Source organism: Rhinolophus sinicus, linkage group LG02 (genome assembly GCF_036562045.2).
Source record: "Rhinolophus sinicus isolate RSC01 linkage group LG02, ASM3656204v1, whole genome shotgun sequence".
Taxonomy (NCBI): Eukaryota; Metazoa; Chordata; class Mammalia; order Chiroptera; family Rhinolophidae; genus Rhinolophus; species Rhinolophus sinicus.
In genome coordinates, this window is record NC_133752.1 from 178,678,023 (window position 1) to 178,705,258 (window position 27,236).

Genomic DNA, 27,236 nt, shown 5'->3' on the forward strand with positions numbered 1-27,236 from the left:
AACGTGAAGCTGAACAGCACCCTCCACAACTGAGATTGAAAGGACAACAACTTGACTTGGGAAAAAAAAGGCCTGGAAGTACACAGTGTTCCCCAATAAAGTCCTGTTCCTCTTCCCCCCCCAAAAAAAAAATGTTCCTGAGTTGGACGATTCACTATAAAGATGTCAGATCTCCCCAAATTAATCTATAGATTCAAAGCAATCCCAATCAAAATCTCAGGAGGTTATTTTTTAACTGAAATTGACAGGCTGATTCTAAAATTCATTCAGAAATACAACCAACCAAGTATTCTTAAAGGAAATCTTGTAGGGAAAGTAATCTTAAAGGAAAATACAGCTGGAGGGTTTTAGTCTATCAGCTACTAAGACCTATTATAAAGTTATAGTAATTAAAATAATGTATTGGCACAAGAATGGTCAAAATGACCAGTGGAAAAGAGAGCAAAGATTTATTACAAAGGCAATATGGTAGTTCAGTAAATGCCAGGTTAACTGGACATCCATGTGGAGGAAAAATATGTTGACTTTGATACAAAAACAAGTTTCAGATGGATGAGAGATCTAAACGCAAAAGGTAAAATAAATCTTTTAGAGAAAATATCTTTGTGCCCTTGGACTAGGCAAGTATTTCTTTAAAATCCCTAACCATAAAAGAAAAAGGTTTAATTGTATTATAATAAAGGTAAGAGCTTCTCTTCACTGAAAGACACTATTAAGAGATTCTTGCTGAAGACAGACCAGTGTGGTCAGACATCACTTGGAAGATGGTAGAAGATGAGGAACCAAATACTGAGGGTGATCAGATGTGGAGGCTGGGAATTAGCAGAGTTCTTACTAATACTAGATTTTGCAAGAAAGTGCACAGATGGGCTTAGGAGATGGTTCTGGAGTTTGACTAAAGTTTAGTCAAGCAAAGACTCTTTGTCAATAACCAGGGAAAAATTCTAAGTGGCTTAGAATTCAGGCTTAAAGACTATCTCATTTGCAGGTTGGGGAAAATATAAACCTCTTCAGGGAGAGTAAATTATTTTTAGAAAAGGGGAGTGAATGGGTCCTTAGAAGACTAGATGGAATATAGGTTTGTGACAGTTGGTCTGAGTGTGTAGGCTTCCAGCCTCTCCTGTGATAAAAGTCAATCTTGTCTGGTTGATGAAACTCCTGCAAAAGATTATTTATGACAATTGAGTTCCTTTTGGGAAGATTTGTCTTTAGGCAGATAAGGGGAGTTCAGAGAAATCCTCTCCCTCCATTTGCTGTTTTTCAAGTGCCCATAGCTCAAAATAATACGCCAAAAGGCATATTTGGGGGTGGTATATTCTGCTACCCTTCAGGAATGATCTGTATCTTGAAGGTATAGCTAAATTGGCCCTTAAACTGTCTTGGCCTTTGCTGTGGGTAAGGGGAATGGATGCTGGTCTACCAATTCCATTTCTTTTATGGTGATTGCTCAGTTCTAGTTTTCTATTTTGGGGGATACTTTAATAGTGTTTTTTTTTTTTTAATTTTTATTCTGAAAGGCAATGTAGTATAGTTGTTAAAGTAGTAGAATCTGGAGCTACACAGCATGAAAATCCTATTTACAATATTTATTAGTTAATGTGACTTTGAGTAGTTTACTTCTCTATGTTTTAGTTTTCTCAATAATTAAATAGAAATAACAGTACCTATCGCATAGAGCAGTTGTATTAAATGATTTAATGTAAGTGAAGTACTTACTAGGTGAGTGCCTGGCACATTGTAAGCATTCAGTAAATGTTAGCTATTATCAAATTTTCCCAGAAAATTGCTTTTTATCTACGTTTTCAAAACTATTTGTATCAAGTATTCTTAGTTGTTTCTCAGTTTTTAGTTTCATAACACTAATTAGATCTTATTACTTACGTTTATTTATGCCCTCTCTGTTTATGTTACATAGAGTTGGCCATAGTATTGACTTACCAGATAGATTTTTCAAAGAACCAGTTACTGGTTTTGTTTGGTCAGCTCTGTTGAGGGTGTTTATGGTTTAAATTTTTTTTAATTAAAAATTTTTTACTTTCTTTAATTTCCTTCTGCTTTCTTTGTGTTTATTTTACTGTTTTTTTTCCTAGCTTCTTGAGTGAAAAACTTAAATACTGAAAATAACTTGTAAGGTTATAAATTTTCCTATGAGTACTGTATTGGCTGTATCATGAGTTTTAAAATGCAGTTCGTAATTTCCATTTTGATTTCTTTAGTCCTTGATTTATTTAATATCCGGTGTATGCGTAAGGGATCAATGTTACTATCAGTAATGATTTTTCTCCATGTGCCCTTCCAGACCCATAATTCCACCCTGATCATTATGGAATGCATCACCTGTATTCCCTTGTCCTATGGATACCATTTGGGTTCAGCCAATGAGAAGAACCTGCAAATCCAAGGTATCTTAGTCAGCTCAGGCTGCTATAACAAAAATACCATCGACTGGGTAGCCTATAAACAACAAACATTTATTTTTCACAGTTCTAGAGGCTGGGACATCTAATCTTATCCATGTGGCTGTCGTAGGTCACCAACTTTTAGCCTGCAATGTGGTTTCCTTCCTATTCACTACTCCATTACTAAGCCAGTGCAACATATTACAGTTTTGTTGAGTCAGTCCTACTAACGGGTACCAAGGCCTATATCAGCCATAGATCCTAGTACAGAAAACAGAAACCCCTCTATCTACTATAAACAGGAAAAGATTTAATACAGGGAATTAACTGGTAAGAATATTGTTGGAAGGGCTAGAAGATCAAGCTCTATCAAAGATGTTAATGCTCATGAAGCCAAAAACACATGATCATGAGCATAGCTATAGCCCAAGAAACAGGAAGTCGTCACATCTGCCTCTCAATAACCTACGAAGATGATACTCAGAATCGAGCCAGTGTCTCTACCACAACTGCCTCTGCTTTATCAGGAAGCGGAGAATATGTATTGGAATACTGCTTTTGAAACATTTTGCCTCCACAGCTGTATTCAATAGCACTCCCTCCCCCTCAAAAAAAAGCAGCAAGAAGTGAACCTCAGCTTTTTTCCCCCACCTTCTAGATCTCTCATGAGTGTACCTAATTGGGGGAGCCCTAGCTGGAAGATAATCTGGGAAATGCCACATTTAGCTTTCCCATTTCTTTAATACAAGAAGTACACTAGAAGGAAAGAAGGTAGAATGGATGTTGAACAAACCAGTCCACCACATCCATCATTGTACCTAACCTCTCCTCCCCTAAGAAAATGTAACTGGCATATTTTTGGTATATTTGGTATAACACAGTTACTGTAATGATTTTCAGAGTCAGAAATCAGACTCATGTCTTAAGACTTACTCAGAGTTATATGCTGCATTAAAATTAAAAATTTTAAATCAATCAGTTTTGGAAAGTGTTCCAACCACATTCTTTCCCTATATAATAAAACTCCTTTGAAGTATAATACAATTTCTTGGGTTATTAGTTAATTCGACTATCTTTTCTTCTAATTTTGGTCTTTTGTATCTCCTTCCAGAGGTTAGCTTTTGAGTCCTACTCTGGGAAGACTAGGGGTGGACTGAAGGGTGGTGTGGTGGAGGAATCAAGAAAAGGAAGGAAGAGGGAAGTTCTCAGGCCCAGTTCCCAGGCCTTGCCCGAGACATCTGACCACCTTCATTGCATCAGGGCTGGAGTCCCTGTGTACCTTCCCAGTTAATTCTGTTCTCTTGGAGCCTAATGACTCCAAGAGGCTGAAGTGGGAAAGACAGCGTAACCTCAGATTTGGACCTCAGGCTGAACAACAGGACAAAGTTTAGGAAATGATGGACACTGTATCTAACATCGATGTTAAACAGAATCAATACTGAAATGTCAATATTGTCGTTTTATTCTGTTACTATAATCTAGTTAACATGTTTGAGTCACCTTAGGTGTTCAAGTTCTGATGTTGCTCTTTCATAGCTTTCAGGTGTTTTCATTGTTAAGTTGCAGAAACTTTGAGTCATTCATCAGATCTTGAATCCTACTTTTGAGGGAAAAGTATGAAAATGAGAACTTTTTATAAGGACTAATATTTCTACCTCTTTGATTTAGTTGTAGTGCATCTAAACTGTTTCTTTGTACTTCATTATAGAGACAACATTGTCCTTAATGGACCTTTTTATTCTTTTAAATCTCTGTCCTTTGTAACCTTATTTTCTGTAGTTCAACTCGTTTTGGTGTTTGTTAAAATTCAGTCTCTTTTCCTTTGTTCGTGACTGAGAAAGCTAATATTTGCCCCTCTTACCTTGATCTCTTTCCCTCCTTTATACTTCTCAGTCAATTATGAAATGTTAACCTTTTGTTGGCAATGTGTTCAGGTTTAGCTACCCCCACCCCAGCACTAAATCAATCAAAAAGTGAGATGGCTCTCACACAATTTACGATGTTAAAATTTGTGTGTTTTTTTAAATCCTCTCTTGCTTGAGAGATTCTCCTTTATATTTTTAAAGGTTATCATACATCTCTAAAGAACATTAAGGTATTTTTTTACAGGTATCATTTGTAGATTCTTTTCTACTTGCATTGTTGATTTGACAAATGGAAGGAAACTGTTTTTGTCTGTGAGTATATACATTGACAGTAGTTGCTATTTTGATAATGGAGCTTGCTGTCCGGAATAATTATAAATACAAAATTTAAGATATTATTGTATCATTTTTATCCTTCCTTAAAATGTATCTTCAGTTTCCAATAGTATAAGAAGCTCTACAATTGTATTATATAAAATAATCTTCTAAATAGTAACTGAGATAGGAAGCATAGCAAAATTAATGCTTTTATCACTACCTGTACTAGAATATTTATTAATGGAGTTATTAAATTTTAATCATATTGACAAAAAGATTGACCGTTAAGAAGACCAGAGCTAGTTTATCAGCAGATATGCAAGCATACATTTATTTAATATGAATTATAAAAATTCTTCTTGGGGAACAAGAATTGTTTCTATAGACTTTTCATTTTTTTGTCTGGGTCATGTTCTTCCATTTTGTCTTCACATTGCCTCGTATTTAACATTTTAAACAATATATATAAACATTCCAAAAGGTGGGAAGTCTCTCATTTGTGTATTTTGAAAGCATTTAATAAAATGCAAGTTTCTTTGTCTCAAGCTATTATACACAGGGCTTAAATTACTTTTTATGGTTGTATTGTTATCTTATATAGTTAAAGACATTCATTTTTAAAAAGCCTCATAGAAACAGGAGGAGACTAGTAGTCAAGAATGACATTAATGATATCTTGAATGAATCATTTAACTTCTTTAAAGCTTGCTTCCCATTTCTTATATGAAGGCGTTATACCAGATAATCTCTTAGTATTACATTATTTTCAAATCTGGTAAGTTGAGTGAGAGTAGGCTCTTAGAGGCTTCCATTAATTAGGAAATACAGGAAGAAGTACAGCTCATTTCCAGTCTATTTTTCGATCAGAAACTCTGATTTAATTTTAGTTTTCCTGGTTCTCTCCCAGGTGTTCCCAAAAGCAAATGATGCCTTAAAGATTTAGGAGAAAAGACCCAAAGCTCAATGTGCTCCATAGGGCATCATGTTAAGAGAGTGTATTGATTCTATTGCCTCTGGATATTTAGAGTATTGCTTATGTATCTATTGGGACTTCGTATTCCCACTGCAGCAGATCAAAATGCCCATTAGTATTTATTTGAAATAATATATTTGAGGACATCTTTTATTTTTAAATCCACTTTGTAATTTTTTTAGCTAAAAGAATCTGGCCACTTATATATCTTGTTGGGATTTTGCTGATTAATCCACAACCATTAACCTTGTGTCTTTAACACCTTTATTAAAGTGGATTTTCTACTTCAGTGTATATCTGTCCTGCCCTGTCCTTTTTGTTTTACTTTTCCTTACAGATTCTCCCTTTCTGATGAAAGGAAAGAATGAATCAAATTGAAAGATCTGTCCTTTTTCTCTTAACAGATCCACAAATTCCGTCTCCAGTTATTATTGATAAGGAAGAAAGAGAAAAGGTTGAATGTGATATAATATCCAAACCTCATTCTAATGTTTATTGCATGCTCTTCTCATACCCAGTATTTTGCCAAGGTATCAGACCTAGGTCTTTTTTTTTTTTCAAAAGTAGTTTAAAATGATAGTTTTAATTCTTCACCTTGCTTCTGCTCTGCGTTTAGTAAGTGCTCAATATATGCCAGTTAATTAAGCAGATACTGAGTAATATTAAAGGTACGGAGAACTCAAACCACCATTGCTCTCTTCTCATCCCTGAGTTAAGACCAAGTCACTGTTGCTCTTTAGTTTTAGTTGGTTGAGTGTATAAGCTGTGAAAGTCATTTTCCTCCCATTGCATCTCTTCATCTTTCTTTTGATGGATGTTTTGTTTTGGACTAGATTGTATTGTACTTGAATACATTTGTACTACTGTATATAAAAAAATTTAAAGTTACTCTTTACTCTTTTTAAAACTATTTGTTGTTTAGACTGTTTCATGTAATATTAATTGGATGGGATACATTTCTGTTGGATAATATTAGAAGGAAGGAAAATGTATGAGTTATATGTCTTACCTGCTGCTAGTTGAAAAAACTTTTAAGTAACAAAAATATTAAGTAATACCCTCTAAAGGCATTTAAAAAAATCCCACTCTCCCTGTTACTTCTGCAGTTACTGAGTAATACTGAGTGGCACTGAAGAAATTATATTCAGGTTTTTTTCAAAGAGCTGCTTCTAATAAGAAAATGCTTAGTAATGATGAAGACACGCCCTCCAGGTCAGTGGCCATTTTGTAGTGTAGTTCTTATGGAGAACAAGTGGGAACCATCAAAGAAAGAAGTGTACGGAACAAAAGAATATGGGCAAGAGGTACTAAATTTTTCATCTAGGTCAACTGGAGAAATTAGAACTATGATGTCTGTGAGTAATCTAATTAGTTGAACTAATTTTTGTAGACTCTTTTAGCCTACTTAATCTTTTGAGTTCTATGATTAGAGTTTGCTTTGCTGATATTGAGGAATAATTAAATTAATACTTGGATTTGGGGCTTTTGGAATAATTGTTTAGAAATTATGTTGAAATGTGTAGACTCCAAATGAAGTATTTCCTGTTATTTTATAATATCTTTAATTTTGCAAGGTACTATTCTATAATATTCAAGGTTTAAGGTGGGGAGGGTGGAAGACAATAAGTGATTATTTTCAGATTATATTTTCTGATTGTATACTGATTAAAGATAAATGAAAAGTCTACAGAAACAGTATATTGGCAGTATAATTAATAGTAATGGGGAAATTTATTTTCCATTGTAGAGTTTTGTTAATTATGACAGTTTTAGCACTTTATATACCAAAAGCTTCTTCCTTAAAAATAGAGAAAATAGCTACCTTGTGTTATTTGATAATGACAGTCTTCCTCGTCAGCTTATTCTGTGGTATTCTGCAGTTAGTCTGGAAAGAAATAAGGAAATCAGAGCAACTGCAGTTCATTCTTTTCAGTAATATAGTTTTATAATGCTGTTCTATATGCAATAATCATATTTAGATCTATAGCCTTAACCTATATTCAAAGGTAAAATATTTTAAAAATATTTTCAGTAGCTAACAAATGTTTTCATGTAAATAGTCCCCAATCAAACCCCTTTAATTACAGATATCTTGTTCCTTAAAGATTTTGTTTTGTATAAGAAATCTTGTAGAGATTCTACTGGCATTGTGGAAACTTTTAAAATATATAACTTACATTAGAGTACTATTTTTGAAGAAATTAAAAATTTATACAATTTTTTAAAGAATTTTACCTGTAAGAAATCTGATACATTCTATTAACAGGGGAATGGAGATCAAAGGCTTCTAAAGAGGCACAGATCTGTACAGGTGTGAAGTCTTCATTAACAAAGTTACTTCTGCATTACACAATTTCAGGTTTCTGTGCCAATGCTTCCTGCCTCCTACTGCCGTCTGTTAGTAGCTCACTGTATTTCCCTAATGCTTTTTGTGTTTAATATAGACTTGCAGAGGTAAAATATCATCTGACAATAATTAGCATTTTATGAGACCTAATAGTATGGCTTCAATACAGTACTGATATCTTAAATAAATGAACTATGTAATAGTTGAGTATGTTGTTAGCTTTAATATAGAAAAGTATACAGGATCATTCTAGTCATTTGCTAAACTAACAATCAACACCTTTTTTTTTTAATCAGGCCTTATGCTAGGCACCTTTTCCCACATAAATAGCATGAATATATTCTCATTGTAAAAAAATCAAATGCAGGAAAAACATCAGCCCTCCCTTAATCCTTTTCTTCCCCACTTCTGCTTTTCTCCTCAGAAGTAACCACTGTAATCAGTTTTCAGTGTAATTATATTCATATATAAACATATGCAAATATATGTCTAATACACAGAAATATTGTATAATTTGACTTTTTAAATATAAAGGGAGTTCTTAAAAGCTTATAGTCATCAGTATTCTCATATGTACATTGAAAGATACTTTTATAGGTATATCCATAAAATAGATGTCTAGTGGAATTGCTAGGTCAATGGATACATACATTTATATTTTTATAGACATACTCCCACTAATAGTATATGAAATATTTGTTTTCTCATACCCTCGACGCCATTAAATATGATCAAACTTCTTTATTGTTACCAACTACCAGATAAAAATTATATCTTTGTTTTAACTTGCACTTCTTCAAAAAAGGTAAAAGTCTAACATGTTTTCATTTGTATTTACCGTTTGTATGGGTTTTTTTTCCTTTGAACTGCTTTTTTATACCCTTTGCCCATTTTTTGCAGTTTTTAAAATCTTTTTCTTATTGGTTTGTATGGGTTTATTGTAAATTGAAGAAATTAGTTTTATCATATATTGGCCATATTTTCTCTCCAGTGTCATAAGAGTTATTTTTTCAACCAAATGAGCTGGACTTCAAAGTAATTTGTAAGGATAAAATACTATTGTTTTTATAGTCCCAGTATCCTTTGCAGCCAATTTTTAGGCTTGTGTAATCTGAGGCAAATACATATGGATTATAGCTCATCTGAAAAAGAACAGATTGGGAATAAATGTAGGTATTACCAGAAGATTTATGTTGACCATGTGAATTTTCTAATAATCTGTTAAGTAATTTTAAAATTACAAGTCTAGTTTCTGGTTAAAAAAATATACAAATTATGCAAAATACTATATTAGACCAAGTTAATGAACTTATTTACTCTAAGTTACTTGCAGTGTAGCAGAGTAGATAACAGATTTGGCTATTGTCTGGCTGCCTATATTCAAATCCTGGCTCATTTACATACATGACCTTGGCAAAGTTATTTGGTCTATGCCTTAGTTTCCTCTTACCTTAAATGAGCTATGGCTTACAAGGTTATTTTAAAGATGAGATGAGTTAGTATGTAAAAATGTTTAGAACAGTGCCTAGTACAGGGCGGATACTTAAGTAGTGTTTGGTGCTGCTGTTGTTTGGGGAGGCTGTGGTGGGGGAGGAATTAACCAAAGCAGGTGAGAACCTACACTGATTATCCTCTTGTGAGAAAAGAGTGCACCTATGTAGTAGCAAACAGAATTAGCAGCCTCCACTGTGGTCTTCTCCAAACCAGAGGTAAACACTGCTGTGGCCTAAGAAATGGGCAGAGGGAGCAGGTCAAGGGCCATTTCCGGATGTCTACCCCATAGCCTGTGGGAAACTGCAGCACTGGAATACTTGCTTTATTTTGTGTGATCTTGTTCATAACGATGCCTGCTATGGCTCTATCACCTTTGATAACTAGACTTCTAAATTGATCTATTTGCCTTTTGATTATTTTTCTTCTTTGCATGTTATACCTGAAAATTTTCCTCTGGTTTTTTCCTGAGTTATTCCCAATTGATACTTTGTTAACCCTAGGCTAATAAATATAGAACTCACTTAAGGATGAGTGAACAGAAAAATCATAGAGCCTGTAAATCATAAGAATGCCAGTTCTGTGGAGGTTTGGAGGAGTTACCACTTTCCAAAATATATTCACAGAAATAAAAAAGAATTCCAGGTTTGTGTTTTTCAATTCAAGAGACTATAGTTCTATGAAACTTAAAGCCGCTAGTGAAAGGGGAGTAATTTGAGATGAGGACAACCTGAAGAGAGAAAAAAATGCTTGAATTAAAAATTGTACCATGCAGGTCAGCATTTGGACCTTACAGAATGTAAAGTCTGATTTATAAGTAATTAGCCATGTCTTACTTCCTGTTTTCTGGTGATCAGCTTGGGGCCTTGCTGAACCTGCAGGGACTGCCTCTCCCAGAGGTAGCAAATTCCTAAGAGGAGTTAGCTACTCACCTGGATAGGTGCTTCTCACCTGGCCACCATTTACCTGATTTAGTCGTTCCAAGGCCAGGTTCCCTGCTAGGGACGGCCCCTGTGCTCCAGAGACTGCTGACATTCTTCAAACTAGCCAGTCTTAAACCGGCTTACCTTGCCTTGCCCATTCCTTCCCTCAGAAACCACAGTAAAGGCTCTTGCCCATAATTTCCTCTCCTCCCTCCTGACCAACCCTGGTGCTGCCCCATGTGCCCTCCCCTCCCTGTGACATCGTTTGCTCCCTTCTCTTGGGATTTGTGACTACAGCAAACTATCTTTTCAGTGACAGTTGTCTCCTAATCTGTTGGCTTCACCACACCTGAATAATCCTATACAATAAAATGAACTTGAGAGAGAAGACTTGGTTATTCCTTCTAGATCTCTTTTTTCCTCAAAAAGGCAATTTTGTGTTATGGTTACGGGTGTAGGCTTTGGACTCAGACCAGCTAGTTTCACATCCTGCTGGGTGACCTTGGACAAGTTATATAACCTCCACAGGCCCCATTTCCTTGTATAACAGGAGTAATAGTACTAATATCTTTTTAGAAGTTTGTTGTTAGGAGTAAAGTAAGTATTATAAAACGTGCTTAATGCCTAGCATGTATGCAACTCAACAAATGTTAACTATTTTTGCTATTACTTATTATTTTCCACTTTTGCTCGACTTTTTCAAAATACTGATCTCTCTTAGGGCCCTCTTGTCTTCTCCCACTCAGCATTGTCTCTAGCTGAGCTTGTCATGTCTCCATACCTATGTGCTACCATGGGTTTGCCGCCATACCTGTCCGCTACAAACTCAAACCTATACCTTCAAACAAGGCAACTCTTGGTCTCCAGATACTTTAGGTCTAAGTTATTCACATCTGAATATCTCACAGGCAGCTCCTACTCACTGCCTTCCTCTTCAGATTTGTTGCTCTGCCATGATTTTATATTTCAGTATATAGTACCATCTAATTGTTCAAACCAGAAATATAGCAGTCATTTTGGCCCTTCCACTATCAACCACTTTCAGTCATAAATGTACTAAATTGGGGGGAAGGATTCATAAACTACAGAATGTTTATTATATTTTGGGAGAGGGAATAGGGGTTGGGTAGGTTAAAGAAAGTTATTTTGCATTTTATGTCTTTTTGTACTGTTTGAATTTTTAATTTAAAAATAGCGAAACAATAAAAAAATTGAAATCTGTGAAGTTGAACAGTTGAACTTGGCTTCCTTCTATAAGTAGAAAAAAGTTAACTTTTTCCTGAATATCCCCAGAGAGAAGTTAATGGCAGAAAACTACTGTAACTCTAGTGCCTGATGTATAGTAGGTGCTCAATAAATATTTGATTAGAGATAAATGAACAAATGATGACTGCCATTTAAGTTTCGCTTTTTGTAGCTAAATGATTTTTCCAGTGGAATGCTGTTAGCACTGAGTCATTGGCATCTGGAAGACAGAGTGTATAGCTTGTGAGGAACCTGAATCAGAATTTGGCCAGTCGTTACTGCAGTGTACAAATTACATTTCTAAAAGAGTACCCAACTCTGAGAGCAGCTCTTCTGGGAAAGAGGAGAGAGTCCAAAGGGTGCATGAGGGTTAGTGTGAAAAGGGCATCTAGGGTTCTGCTAGCTGTTCACTTAGCCTGGTGCAGGTGTTTGGTCGTGGGCCGATAGCAATGACAGAGGTGTGTCAATAGCCAAAGGAAACCACTAAGATGCCATTTGTGCAGAGGCTAGAGTTATTTATATATATCCATTAGTGTGGGTTCTGATATCTTTAATGGGGAGCAGGGGCATGAAGTGTAGGTAGTATAGGATTTAAATGAGTTATTTTCTTGAAGTGCTTGTTCAGCAAAAACATTGGGGTTTCCTGTCTATTTTTGTTTATTTTTCTTACAAAACTATGTTTCGGCCATCCGAACAATCTTAGTACAACCGAAGACTCTTGGCTATCTTTCATTTAGCAAAATTCTTTCTGGTACTGTGATGTGTGTTTTCTGTCAGCTAAAATTTACAGGAATTGTGAGCCACAAGGATTTCCTGAGGAGAAGCTCCCACATGCTGTGTCTGAGGTTTCTCCTATTTCTTTTGGCAGCAGTGACATTCTCCAATACTACAAAATTATAGTTTGAGTTCAGTGCTGATAATATCTCTTCAATAAAACAACTTAACTGAAACACTTGTGGTTCTATTTTGCTTAAACCAAGGGAAAAAGTTATAACAGAGAAAATTAACTATCACCACCTACTCTGCCTTATGCTCCACAAATAAAGTCCCCTTCTGAAGCTGCCATCAACTTATAGTGATACTCACTATATGAAACATAAACATTTCTGTGCATTAGTTTATAGGCCTAATAGGCCCAAACCTTCAAATATAGTGGTTAGAACTGTTGCAGTAGGAAGCCTCATCTTGCTGTAAAAGAAAAAAAGAAAAAGAAATTACTTTATGTTGGGTGATCAGGTTTTAATACTAAGACAGGATTTGCTTTTTTCACTCTCATTCTCTCATGCATGTAGAGTACATAGGGCTCATCAAATGGTTTGATATTCCATATTAAAATTAACTTTTTTTATATTACATCATATTATATAAGACCCGGTCTTATAATATAGTAAAATAAGACCGGGTCTTATATTAATTTTTGCTCCAAAAGACGAATTAGAGCTGATTGGCTAGGTCTTATTTTCAGAGAAACACGGTATCACTTGTAGAGTTTTGTTATGGCTATTCTTTGATAATGCAATTATTAGAAAAGACTATTAAAATACTCCACCCTTTCCAACTATACATCTGTTTAAGGTCTGGTTTTCTTTATATACTTCATCCAAAACAATAAATGTCAACAGATTGAATGCAGAAACAGATATAAGAATCCAGTTATCTCCTATTAAACCACACAGTTAAGAGATTTGTAAAAATGTAAAACAATCCACTCTTCTCAATTCTTTTATTTTTCATTTTGGAAAAAAGAAAGTTTTCATTAAAATTTATGTTCCTTACATTAGTGTTATAATGGGTTTGTTATTTTAAGTAAATTAATAACTTAAAATTTTTCCGTTTTAATTTCTAATATGATAAATATTGTTACACTGCCACATCAACAAAAGTTATTTGTGACCCTCAATAATTTTTAAGACTACAGGGAGGCTTGGAGACCAAAAAAAAAAATTGAAGAACCACTGGTCATGGTGTGGTTTTTTTGAGATCTATCACATAGTACACACGTTATTTGGCAGTTTCAGAGAAAACAGTGATAGTAATTTTATCCCCCCAAATGTTTTATAATTAACATAAAATAATAATTTTACTAAAAATCCCTTTGCATTCTTAAAAATTGCTTATGTGCTTCAAGGTCTATCTCGGTCAGTTAGTTCATCTTGGCTTGTTAACCAAGGGATGTTTGTTTTTCATTTGTGTTATCATTGGTTGAATTTTAAATTTTCTTTGGCTCAAAAGTGATTGAAGCATAAAAGTATAAATAAAACAGTAAAATGCTGCAACTCAGAATACCATCATAAGCATAATAAATAAAGTTTTAGTGTTCATACAGTTCAAGTTTATATGTTAGAAAGTGATATGATTTTCATTAACAGACAAAAAGACAAAAGTGAAAATAAGAAATACGATTACTGGAATGATAGTTTATCAGACCTGCAGTACTTTCATTCGTAGTCTCCAAAGGTTGTCTTTTCTGAAATTCTGTCAAATACTTAGTTACATAGAGCCATGAAACAAAGCACAGTGATGGTCTTGGCAAGCCAGAATTTCCCAGAACTGTAAAACTGCATTCTAGGATGAAAGTGATTAATTCTGTCACCTGAAGATGGGGAAGAAAGAAAGGCATGTAGAGTTGCAGAACACAAGTGGATATATCACACCTTTGACAAGAAGCTTGTAAAACCCACCAAAAGGTCTATATTTGGGAAAATGGCAGAATGTGCTACTGGTAGAATTACTGTGTCAAATGAGACTGTTGGACATTATCAGTAGTATACAAGGTAAACAATGAATGCTACTATTTTTGTGAAATACGAAATAGTAAGTGTTCCTGATAATGGTGATCCTGAGTATATACGCTCTTAGTCGATGTACAGAACATATATGGAGAACAAAGTATTCATTTTTTCTCTTCTGTTTAGTCACTTAAAAAAAAATCTGCTACAGATCTTCCATTTTGTTATTTTGTGAGCTGTGACATAAACTGGAAAAGAAAGGGACTCAAGTCAGTGCTATCACAGCATCACCTAAGTGTACAGTAAGAAAGGACATACAATTGGAATCAAAAGAAGTTTGGCCCCATGCCCACCCCACCCCCAAGCCTCTTCCCAGAGAACAGTTAGCCGGCAAGAGTGTGCCTCATGATCTCGACTGCATCTTCAATTAGAACAAGCGTCAGCAAATGAGATTGTTGGGCCATATTTGTCCCAACCATAGTTTTTACACTTTTTAATGGTTGGGAAAATATCAAAAGAATGATATTTTATGACACATGAAAATTATAAGAAGTTCAATTTTTCCATAAATAAAGTTTAATTGGAACATAGCCATACTCATTGGTTTATGTATTAATTAATTAATTAATTAATCTGCGGCTGCTTTTGCACTATAGCAGCAGTGTTGATTAGCAGAGACAGAGACCATATGGCCTACAGAGCCTATAGTAATATTTACTGTCTGGCCTGTTATACAAAAAGTTTGATGATTCTTGAATTAGAGTAATTCCACTTTGATCCATCTAATTTATTGTTCTTCCCCATGGGAGTTCATTTGAAGAAAGTATTCTGCCTTAAAAACAAGTTGTTGTTTTTTTTCTTTTTTTTTAAAGTATGTAAACTTTTCAAAAGGTCAGCCGGAATGAACTAGCATTCTTGTTCATTTGCCACTTGGGGGTTCACAGTTCAGTCTGAAAATACAGATTGAGTAATTCAGGGCAATATCTGAAGATCCATTGTGGGTGATAAAAAGATTAACCATTTGTGCCACCAGAGATTTTAAATATGGTAGAGGGATAAGAAACATTCCTCCTTATTTTATAATTTTTTGCATGTTTTTCGCAAAAGAGATTAAACAGTTTAAAAGAAGGTCATTTGACTCATTCACGTTCTCTTAAATTGATAGCCAGCAAATTGCTACCAGTCCAGCAAATTCCCACTCGTCCTCATTTTTTCAAACTCAAGGATATATTACCTAAAAGTGTTGGTCTAATTTAGCTGTCACTCCTCTGTTTCCATAGCAACCAATACGTTCCTGTAATTATTTTTTTGATAACCAATCACTTCTATTTATTTCAGGACATAATATAATTTTTAGACCCATGAATGATACTGAGTTATAACCCTGTTTAAATATCCATAGGGCATTTTATTTTTGCAAAGATAGGTTCTAAAAATCATAAAACCAGATAGACTAATAATAATGCACATATCAGAATTAGATTAAAAATTTAGTCATGGCTCTCATTCACTCTGTCCTGGCATTAAAGATGTTATAAAGATACTCAGAATACCAGCAAGTATCCCAACATCTTACAGACATAGATGTTGTCAAAGTTCTTTCTCTGATTTTATTCTTTATACTACTGACATGATTTAACTTTGGTACATGATATTACTATTTCTCCTACTGTAGCAAGTTCTAGTTTTCTCAAGGCCTTTTCCCCAACTTTTCTGGAAGTCAAATATATTATTTCCAATCCTCAAATTAAAATGTTATCCTCATAAATACACATACATATACCAGGTTGGTATATTCACATATATCCTTTCCAATTTCAGGCTAAGCAAAGACATGCATTTAGCACTATATTAATGCTATTAAATCAAAAGACAATCCAAATTAGTGTCAAGAGAAAATGTGACCTTCCATGCAGTGTTTGATATAGAAGATATTGATTTTGACATATTTGATTCAAATATCAGTCTGATCACACATGTCCAAGAACATTCAAATAATAAACCCAAAAGAAACGGATGTTAACGATTGGTCTTCAAACATAACCAAGATGCCACCGTTGCCTATGATCTCGCCCACATAAAACCACATCCACACCTCTGGCCGCCAAACCATTTAGCAGAGCTTCCTTACCTGTGAGCTATTTGAAGCTTCCAGTTTAAGCACTACTGACTATTTTTTTCAAGTTATAAGTAGCTGTAGGGATCTTAGCAGGGGTTGGAGAAACCAGCTCAACCTTGGCATATGGCCAGTTGAGGCTTCGAGTAAATCACAACAGTGTTTACCAGCACCGGGGCCGTCTCTGCGAGATTATGGACAAACGGCCATGGTTCTAGGATGGAAAGTCCGTGGCCTCCACATTCCTGTAATTACTAATTTGCTTGGTGTCTCTGTACTAAGCTATAAGTAAGCGTCTTTAGTGTCTTCCTCTCGACATAGGTGGTACTGTTTATAATTTTAGGTAGTAGAGTATAATATTTCACTGCTGGCTTTGGAGTTAGATCTAGCCTACTTTCTCTAGTTGAGTGACTGTTCCCTCATGTATGAAATGGGAATAACAATAGTGGTGATGATGATACCTTTCAGAGTTTGTTGTGAACCTTAACAGATGATGCTTGAAAATGCTAGTTAAGCTTTTGCCACATGGTATGTACTATGTCATCTATGTTGCTGGTTTTTTTGTTGTTCTTTTAGCGTGGTTGTATCTCTAACACCTAACATAAAGTCTTTTTAAAGTATTACATTTTTGTTGAATGGAATCAACATTTGTTTTTAAATGTCACCAACTTGCTATTCACCCAGAAAGAGTGGTCTCAATAGTGATGATGGTATTTTTGTTTGGGGGATTGAGGTGATTTTTTTTTTTTTAATCTGTTCCAAAACCTATGCTCTTTTCACATAGCTTAGCTGAAGCTGAAGTATAAATTGAGTGCTTATTTCGAGGTCTGACAATTAAGTTCGTGAACTCATCCTAGAAAAAGTGCTACATACCTCATTGCTGAATATCACTATGGTCACCTTCAAAGTATTCCCCTAGGGAAGCTATGCACCGATGCCAGCACCTAGTCCACACTTCAAAAGAATTTTGGAACTTTTTCTGGAATGGCCATCAGAGCTGTCATAATATTACCCTTGATATCCTGAATGTCATCAAAATGTCTTCCTTTCAATATTTCCTTTATCTTTGGGTAAAGAAAGAAGTCTTTGGGGGCCAGATCAGGTGAGTAGGGAAGGTGTTCCAATACAGTTATTTGTTTACTGGCTAAAAACTCCCTCACAGACAGTGCCGTGTGAGCTGGTGCATTGTTGTGATGCAAGAGCCGTGTATTGTTGGTGAAAAGTTCAGGACTTCTAACTTTTTCACGCAGCCTTTTCAGCACTTCCAAATAATAAACTTGGTTAACTGTTTGTCGAGTTGGTACAAATTCATAATGAATAATCCCTCTGATACCAAAAAAGGTTAGCAACATCGTTGCTACAAGTTTGCGAATTTAAGTGTCAGACCATGTATGTGCCAGGAACTGTTCTAAGTGCTTTGTTTAGTCCTCATAAGAACCCTATGAAGTAGGTATTGTTGTTCTGATTTTTAGATGAGACAGCTGAAGCATGAAGACTATAAATTGCCATAGGTTACACAGCTAGTAAGCGGCAAAAGTTGGAATTTGAACCTATGTTTTCTGACTCCAGAGTTTGTTTTTAACCACTGTTCTAATGCTTTTGTTAGCAACACTGTCTTATTTGCCATATACTTGTATATAAGCTTATCTTAGGTAACTTTCTTGAAGTTTTAAGTTTGTTTACCATGCCGGGCACTGTATGTATTATCTAAAGTAGATAATACATATTTGTGCTTGAATAAATTAATATGATTGTATGATAAAATTACAATTAATACAGTATAATCACTGCCTAATTCTACTTGGCTTCAAGTAATAACTGTTTTTCACTCTAGGTCCTCTTAGGAGCTATCTATAGCCAGGATTGGCTGTTATGAAGCAATCTAATACTACAAAAATGTGGGCAGAGCTATTGCTCAACAAATCTATTTATATTCCTAAATTCATTTTTCCTTGCTGGTCCTCACTCAAAAAAATCTGTGTATTTTATTTAGAGTTTTCCCTGTTTGGGGCCCCTCTGTTGAATTATTGAGGCTTTTTTTTTTTTTTTTAATGTTAAATGGCATTAAATTCTTTATAGATTAAGCCTTAAAGAATTTGAGTATACTAGTCATAATAGTGAAGTTTGGTATTGCGTTTGGCCTCTAAAACTTTTGAAATAGTAATGATCTTAAAATTTGCTTTATTTAAAATGTCTTTTTCAGAATTCTCCACTTTACCAGTACTTACAGGATCTGGGACACACAGACTTTGAAATATGTTCTTCTCTGTCACCAAAACCAGAAAAATGCACAGAGGGACAACAAAAGCCTCCTACAAGAGCCCTGCCAAAAGTAAGAAAGCATGCTCATCCGCTATGACTTAATCTTTTGTTCTTTACAAAAAAACAAAAATAAGAAAACACCTTGTAAGTGCCTCCATGTCCTCCCCAACACTGGAAATAATTTATTTTATATTTCATCAGTAGTATAAAATTGTCTGTTTAGATACACGTGAATCCTTGCTGATTTGGACAATCTCATGGGTAATTTGTATAATGAATGGAAATGAATATGGTTGAGGATTAAAATATTTATTTAAATATTGACATTATCTGGAAGGGATCAGAAAAAAAAACCTTAATGAGAACCCTATTAGGACTCCTATGTTAACTGGAATTTTTTTTTCCTTTAAATATATTTTTTAAAAAGAGCACAAACTATAAGAAAGCAATTTAGTAAGATATTTTATAACATTTTCAAGGATATGCAATGGAGTCGATAATACCTCAATTTCTGATGCCCTTAATATCTGCAGTATTACATATTTTTATGCAGTAAATATCTCAGAGTTGATGTACAGCATTACGAGGCTGAGATATCAGAAGAATCTCCATTGACTGTGTTCTACAAAATGAATTAACTAATGAATTCATTTATGTCCTATTAGACATATTTACTAAAGAAAATATTCCAGTATGTTTCAGTTTTAACACACCGAATTCTAATTTAATAGAAAAAATATAACCAGGTTACCTAATTTCTTGGTTTAATCAATGTTTTATTACAAGACTCAATTACTTTCAGGAGGAGGCTTTTAAAGTTTTGCTCATTTACTCTACGGTAATAGAAGTCTTTTCTCCTGTTCTTAGAAAACCCCTAAAGTGTGAGGTAACCAAGCTGGGCCCATTTACAACAGCAAAGTAAATCCCACGGAAATATTTTGTTTTGTTTTCTGACTAATACCCACAAGACAGGAGATAGGGAAGTGAAAGCTCACAGAGATCAGAACCAGTTTTGCTAGTTCTCTCTACTTAAAGCCTTTCTTCTTGCCCCTTTCAAATATGAATGTTCCCAGGAAGGGTTTTGAAAGGAAAACCTAGATTATATCTAATTGGTTATTTATAGATTAAAACTTGGATTTGAGATTACTTGGCCACAAAAGACAAAGAAAGGGTCAAGGGATAATCTTGGGGCAGGAGGTGAGCATTGATCTCTTGGGTTTTTCAATCCTTTTCATTTAGGACAGGTATTTTTACATGTAGAAATGTTATTATTAATTTATAATAAATAAAATGAGAGTTTAAAATGTCATTTCTTCAGAAATTGAGGAACAGTAAAAAGCATAGCCAGAGGATGTTTTTCAAAATTACCACATGTCTAGAAAGTTTGTGTGGTCTTAGTCTTAACACATTTCAACTGTATGAGCTATATATTTTTCTAAAATGGAGTTTTACTAAATCTGAGGCAGCTAAATTTTAGAGACTTGTACTATTTAGTTCCTTCTTGGTGGATATATTTTTAGAATTGCCCTCAAAATTCTGTTCAAGCAGTGAAGTACAAATTATTTTCTTTGGAAAGCAGATTTTTGTATGAGTTCATGATGAAACAGTCATTAACACTAATCACCTTTTTTAAAACTTTTTTTTTACTGTGAAAGCACTTACTGAGTATCTGTACTGGTATTCTCACCATGAATATTCATTTTCTGTATACTTTTCTGGTTTCTTTTCCCATGATTTTTTTTTTCTTTTAGGAATCACTGGCTTGCTTTTAATTACTTTTAACCCTTAGGCTTTTAAAAGTGGAATCAATCAGAAGGCAAGGGTGTAGGAGAATCATTTTCCAACATTTCTCTTGTAAACTCATATTTAAGATTCCTCTTTGGAGTAAAACAGGCTCTTCACTTTTTACAACGTGATTTCTGACTTGCAAAAACTATCTCCATGTTTTTTCCCTAGATTCCCCCATTCAGTCTTGGCTACCACAGTCAGACAGACAGAAAGCACGAGGACCCCTTTTTCTTGTATCTGCACTGGAACCTTAGCAACAGACAATAACTGCTCCATGTCTGTCAAATACATAAGCATTTCTGGTAACTACTCTTAAACATTCCTTCCATAAATTTGAGCATCAGGCCTCTTCTCTGCTTAGTCTGTTTTCTTAGAGCAATCTCATCTACTTTCTTGCCCTCATTGGATACTTATGTCCTTTCTATTTGTGGAGTTCCAGGTGCTTGTGAGACATTTCCACCTGCGTGTGCCCCAGGAAACTCAGCTTCAACATATCTAAAATAGTGTCTTTCCTCGGCACCCTACAAACAAAATATTTTTTCATGTATTCCCAAATTACCACCCTTTTAGTTATCTTACGATTTCCCATCACTCCCATACTGATTTGGTCACTAAATGATGTATCAAGTCAACTTCTATGTCTTTAAAAATCTACCCCTTATTCATTACCATTTTTGCTATCCTAGTTTCAGGCCTATGCCATTATTTCGCTGGACTAATATCCTTCTAATCATGCTTCTGGACTGGTCATTCTCTGCCAGTACAGCCTCTGCACTATTGCCAGTTATTTTTCTAAAAAGCTGATTTTTATTGTTTCATTCTCTTGCATAAAAATCTTTGGTGGCTCCTCTCAGCCTGGAGGATAAAATCTACACTATTGTGGCATATAAGACCAAAGTCCTTTAAAACTCATCTCAGTGTACCTTTTTAACTTGATTACTATTCCCTCCTTCCCTTGGGATTTAGCTGTCCCAGACTAGGCCACCAGCCCTGTGGCATGCTTTCCCGTGGCTCTCTCCTTTAATTATCCCATTCCCTTGCCTGTTCTAACCTCCTTTGTTGTTAAATTCCTACTCATCTGTCAGGGCTTAGTTCCAGTGTTAGTTCCTCTTGACCTCTTCTTTTCCCACACCTTTTCTTATTTTGTGTTGGTTTGTAATTATTTGTACTGTCTCTTCTGTACTAAGTTCTTGACAACAGTTGTGTGTATTCCTCTTTGTTCACATGCCCCTTTTTCAGTACCTGGGATATAGTAATCACTCAGTGAATTTAAGTTCCATTTACTGGCATGCTCAGGAAATGGGCTATTAAGGTATAGTGACTTTTGGGGTGATTCAATAATCTAACTTTTATTTCAGTGAGGCAGTTTTTCTAAAATTGATAAAAATAATCTTTGTACCTTAGTATTGTAGAGTGAAATGTTCTTAATATTTGAGAAGTTAGCGTACCTTATGGTTTTCCTTTTGAGATATATACCACCATCATCTTGCCATCGATTATAGTGTACCTAAGATAAACGGGCTGCTTCAGGATGACTTCTGACTGCTCATTAAAAATCATATTTCCAGGCCTCATTCCAAACGTACTGAGTCTGAACCTTTCTTTGGGGGCCCGGGAATATGTTTCTAACTAAAATAGAATAAGGGTGATTCTGATGTGGGAGTAAATTTGGGCGCTAATAAGGAGGCTGAGACATACTGACAAAACACATAACCTGGATGATTGTTTTCTCCCTTTTCCTGATAAAAAATTTGATTAAGTAGATGTAAATTATTCGAAATTTTTCTGCTGTTTAGGTGTGGTTTAATAATCCTATACAATGTAATTCATTTCAGCAGGGCATCCTGGTAAAAGTGGCTAAAACCATCAAAAGTTGGATTTTTTCTCAGTGCAATAAGAAAGATGACTTACTTCACAAGTTGGTAAGTGTCCTTTGTACTTTTTTTGTCAATTTTCAGGGCTCCAGTTTCTTAGAGAATCAATGAATCAGAATTTGTTTTGCTACTGATTTGGGCAGTGATTGGTTTTGATTAGATATTCTGGGCAGTTTTCCAAAAGGAGACTGTCTACTTCATGAAGTATTAAATAAAGTTGTTTGTATCACCTAAAAAAAAAAAAAATTCTTCAATTTTTAGAAATCTTTGAATTTGTACTTATTAGTATTGTTTCATAGTTGTTCTAAGAGGTTATTAGCCACTTAGAATAAAATATTCTGGTAGTTATCAAAACCATATTTGTTAGATTACTAATTTCCTGCTGCCATTTTCCTCCATTGACAGTTATTCCTCTTGTATTGGTTTGTAATTATTTGTAAGGTCTCTTCTGTACTAAGTTCTTGACAACAGTTGTGTGTATTCCTCTTTGTTCACATGACCCTTTTTCAGTACCTGGGAAAATCTACCTATAAGTGGGATCTTCTCCCTTTTTATTAGGAACTGGGCTGTCTCTATCCTTATCCCATAGCCTATGATTTACCAAGTCTGGGCAAAATCGAAAGTGGTTCTTCCCTAATATATTTATCATTAATCTACCATTCTCTGATAACTTCATATCAGAGGAAATGGGCTATTAAGGTATATTGACTTTTGGGGTGATTCAATAATCTAACTTTTATTAGTCTCCCAGGACTGATAAATCACAGAATTTCCCAAAGACTTGGAATAGTCAGCATCGAGAGTCTTTGTGACTGCAGTGAGGCTTGCTTTTTTTCTCTCTCTCTCTCTGCTGTAATGTATCTGTTGCTTGACCCCCTGAATCCCAAGAAGGAGTACTTCAAGTTTTTACATCCTAACAATACAAAATCCAGGTAGTATAGCTAAAAAATTGAATTATGATGTTCTCGTGAGTCTTAATAGGGTAATCAGGTTACAGGTAAGGAGGTTTTCAGGATCCTCTGCTGGCCTGTGACCTTAAGATGATAATTATCATTCCTGTAAATTATCATTCATAAAGAAATGTTTACAAAGTGCTTTCACATTTTGATTTTGAAATCAGACACTATGAGGTTGAGTGCATTTTACCAGTCGGAGGGCCTGAGGTTCAGACAGCTTAGTTTGGTTTAAGAATACTTATTAAATAAATTGTTCAAGAATGTTCAGGTAGAGAGTGATAGAGTCAGAATTTGAAACCAGGTGTACTGGTTTCAAAGCCCAAGGCTCTTTCCGTTAAAATGCAGTACATCTCTAGCTTGAATATTATTATGTTTTGACTGACTAAAATTACTTTTTTAGCAATCCAAAAGGGCCAGTTCTCCGTTCAGGGTTTCATCTTTGTAGGTATGTTGAGAAGGTCAATGAAGTGTCTTGTCATCTACATAGAATATCATCTCTGTCCAGGTGGAGCTATTCTCATTCTTCAGTGATACTAGGACTGTGGTAAGGTGTATGGACCCATATACATTTTTCTGTGGTTTTTATCATAGTCTGCATAGTCCCAATATTTCCATTCTTGGTTCTTTGTCATTGGCTATGTTTCGTGTGATGCTTCACTGTAAGTGTGAGCTTCTGTATGTATTCCTTTTGTGCCTAAATTATGGAAAATTGTAAGACGTGCATACCTAAGGAATAGTTTATGGGTAATGGGACAAGGAATTACCCAGTTGGCTTCTGGCATGAGGTTGCTTGACTTTTTCCCCTGGATTGTGACATATTTAAATTTTTATTAACTATACAGATATTGAACCAATCCCTCTTTCATTTTATATAAATACTGGCAATTGCTCCATGATATCTGAACACTTTGCCATTGTTCATTTTTATTAAGGTAGTCCTTAAAGATTAGAAATCACTTATAGCAACTATATTGGTAGTTTAGTGGTATTAGCACTTTTTAAGCACTTTTTAGTCTGTAAAGTGCTTTCACACATTATCTCACTAGATCGTCATCAGCTTTATCAAACAGCACTATATATGTTAAAAAATGTATAAGATCATTGAAGTGTATCAGCACATAAATAAGTTCCTTTCTGCATCCCTAGGGGAAAAAATAGAAATCTCTTTATTCTTTAGCTGTGCTTTTCATACACTTTGCATCCATCCAGGCAGAAATTTTCTTAAGTTACCTTCTGATGCCATTTCTCTGATTAGATCCTAAAAAGATTCTCATTATCTATCCTATCAAATCCAATACATCACTTCGCCATAAAAGAGTCTACATAATTTGGCCCTAAGCTACCTTTCCAGCCTTAACCACCGATATTTTCATCAGCCAACCCCATCTTTCTTTTCCTTTGTTCCACCCCTATTCTGTTTGTCTATGTCTGTGCTATTATACTGTGGTGCAGTTCCTTCCATTTTGCTATTATTGGAATCTTTTCAATAAGCAGTCCTAACTCTTCCTCATGGCCTTTCCCAGAAACTTCAGCTCGCCAGATCTCTTATTTTCTACAACAATCTCGTAATAATTATCTATGCTATGCTTTGTATTATATTATGTGTGCTTTACTTTATTGTATTTTAATTATTTCGTGTGTACTGACACTAGCAGCTAACACATACTGCTTACTGTGTACCAGATACTCTTAGTATTTTACAATATTGACTTACTTAAACCTTAAAACAACCTTATGAAGAAGATACCATTTATTTTGCAGGTGAGGAAACCGGAACAGAGAGGTTATTAACCTGCTTAAGTTGTGGAACCAGGATATAAACCTAGGTACTAACTAGGTCTTGCATTCAAACCTGTTGAGGGGGAGCCAGAGATCGCAGGGTCCACCTCCCTGAAGCACAGAGCTAGGTAGATCATGCCTACTAATAGTTACGTCCATCAAATTAGTACCTTTTAAATGTCTTCATATGTTTGAGACTTGGCCCTGAGTCCAAATAGAGCTGTTGTGACATGTGTCTTCATTTAGTAGGTATCTGTTTCTCCAGTATTTTGTTTGCCACATTGTACAGTTTCCATAGTTTCTACAGTTCTTAGTTTTGTAATTAAAGAGTAATCTTTTATAATTTATCCTTAAGAAAATTAATTCATTAATCTAATTCAATTTTATAGCTATAATTATCAGACTGTAGTTCAAGTTACTCCTTTGTAGAGGCAATCTAACAATTAAGATAATACTGCTTTAGTTATCTGGAGTATCTTGGTCCCTTTCAAGTTTATTTTTATGTGTAGATGATTGTAGGTTGTTAGTTTGTCACATTCTTTAATCAAATATTTCCAAAGCTATTAATACTGCCTCAAAGCACATTTGTTTGGGGAAAACATTATCCCCATTTTGGAGACAGGTCTAATGCTAAGGAGTGGTGCTGAAGAAAGTGAGTACATGTCTTTATCATGGTCTGTGCAGAGGGAAAGCTCCCATTGCCTTAATAGCTTTCCTGTCTCTGTGAGCCTCAGCCTTCATTTATTTAGGCTTCTTTAAATTTACCCATATATATATAGGTGTAGAGAGGTCTCGTAAAAGGTATGATTTAAAGCTTTTGCAGCAAAAGCTTGGTTTTTAATACTTGTATTTGCGTATGTTTATGTCTGCTTTGGGGTTCCAAACCAAATAACAATACCAATATGTGAAGATCTATTTTAAAGATTACTTGAAAATCTACCCTGCTCCACTCCTGCCCCTTTTGCTTCCCCCCTCCACCCAACAGTACTATAAAGTGAGCTGTGCTTTTATCTCTTTATGAAAGTGGGTGGGACATCAAATAATTAAGTGGTTCTTAATGTTAGAATCAGGATTGTAAGAAGAGAGAGGTGATTGCTCACATATGAGACAGAAAAGGGCTGAGAGGTACATGCACAGTGTGTCAGTAGATGGTGAGAAAGCCACACCAGGCTAAAAGGAAGATCGATATTCCATTCAGGTGGCGTTCTGTTTTGGATCAGTGAAAATAAATATATATGTACCAAAAGAGACCTAATATTAAAAACGCTCTTCTCTAACAGTGCCATAAAACCCACAGTCAACCGGATGTGTACTTGTAGTTTGATGTATGGATCACTGCGTTCCTACTTAAGTCCCCATTATGATCAGCTAGGGCTGGACTCTGGTGTGGGAAGGATTCCCCAACTAGGGAGAGCAAACCCACTGCTTTCAAACCCTGCGCCTGATTCTTCTACTTTAATTGCTAAAGAACTTTAAAAGTTCTCTTTATTTTTATGTTACAATAGGATCACTCTATTCCTAAATTTAATACGAAGTAAAACTTTAAATTTCTGATGGAGCAGACTGTATACACTTAGGATTTGAAATCAGAATTCTGGACTATTTCGTCTCTTTGGGCTTCAGTTTCCTACGTTATAAGAATGGAGGGCAGGATAACATATGTCACAGGGTTCCTGTGAGAACTAAACGATCTGCTCTAACGTTGCTACCTCGCCTCTGACCTCCCGCACATACACTCTGCACAAAACGAATATTGATGACTGGCAGTTCTAGAGAAGCTTTATTCTGTGTCAGCCCACTCTTGCAACTCTTTCATCAGCTCAGTTCTTGTTCATACTTTGACGCAGCTCAGGCATCACTTCTTTTGCTCTCTCTGACTTCATTGCAAATTTTGGCCCCTCTATGTCCTTTTCATAATATCTCATGGCACTTCTTTGGGCATTATGTAGTAACTGTTTACTTTAAAGTCTTCTTCATTAAACTGTGAACTCTGTAAGTGTAGAGACTTGTGTGTCTTGTTCTTTTTTTTGTGTCCTTGGTGTCAAGCATGGTCCCTGGTATGTATAAGATATTTTTTGATAGATGGATAGAAAGAAAAGAGGGAGGAATAAGTGAGCTGGTACACGTGAAAGCATTTTGTAAACTATAAATGCCACGCACGTATTAGTGTG

General features: G+C 35.2%; 1 protein-coding gene across 13 annotated transcripts in view; it reads left to right on the forward strand.

The window, feature by feature from the left end:
* The window catches only part of VEZT (vezatin, adherens junctions transmembrane protein), a 66,037-nt gene that overhangs the window by 3,773 nt on the left and 35,028 nt on the right, over positions 1 to 27,236 (forward strand). For 5 of the 13 annotated variants that reach the window (XM_019732159.2, XM_019732161.2, XM_019732163.2 and 2 more), the window contains exons 2-4: positions 2,300 to 2,402; positions 18,610 to 18,738; positions 22,292 to 22,378. In XM_019732159.2, the coding sequence (XP_019587718.2) occupies positions 2,355 to 2,402; positions 18,610 to 18,738; positions 22,292 to 22,378 (264 nt within the window). In that variant the 5' untranslated portion in view covers positions 2,300 to 2,354. The remainder of the gene's footprint in view (positions 1 to 2,299; positions 2,403 to 18,609; positions 18,739 to 22,291; positions 22,379 to 27,236) is intronic. The other 8 variants (XM_019732162.2, XM_074326164.1, XM_019732164.2 and 5 more) reach the window with 3 other exon arrangements.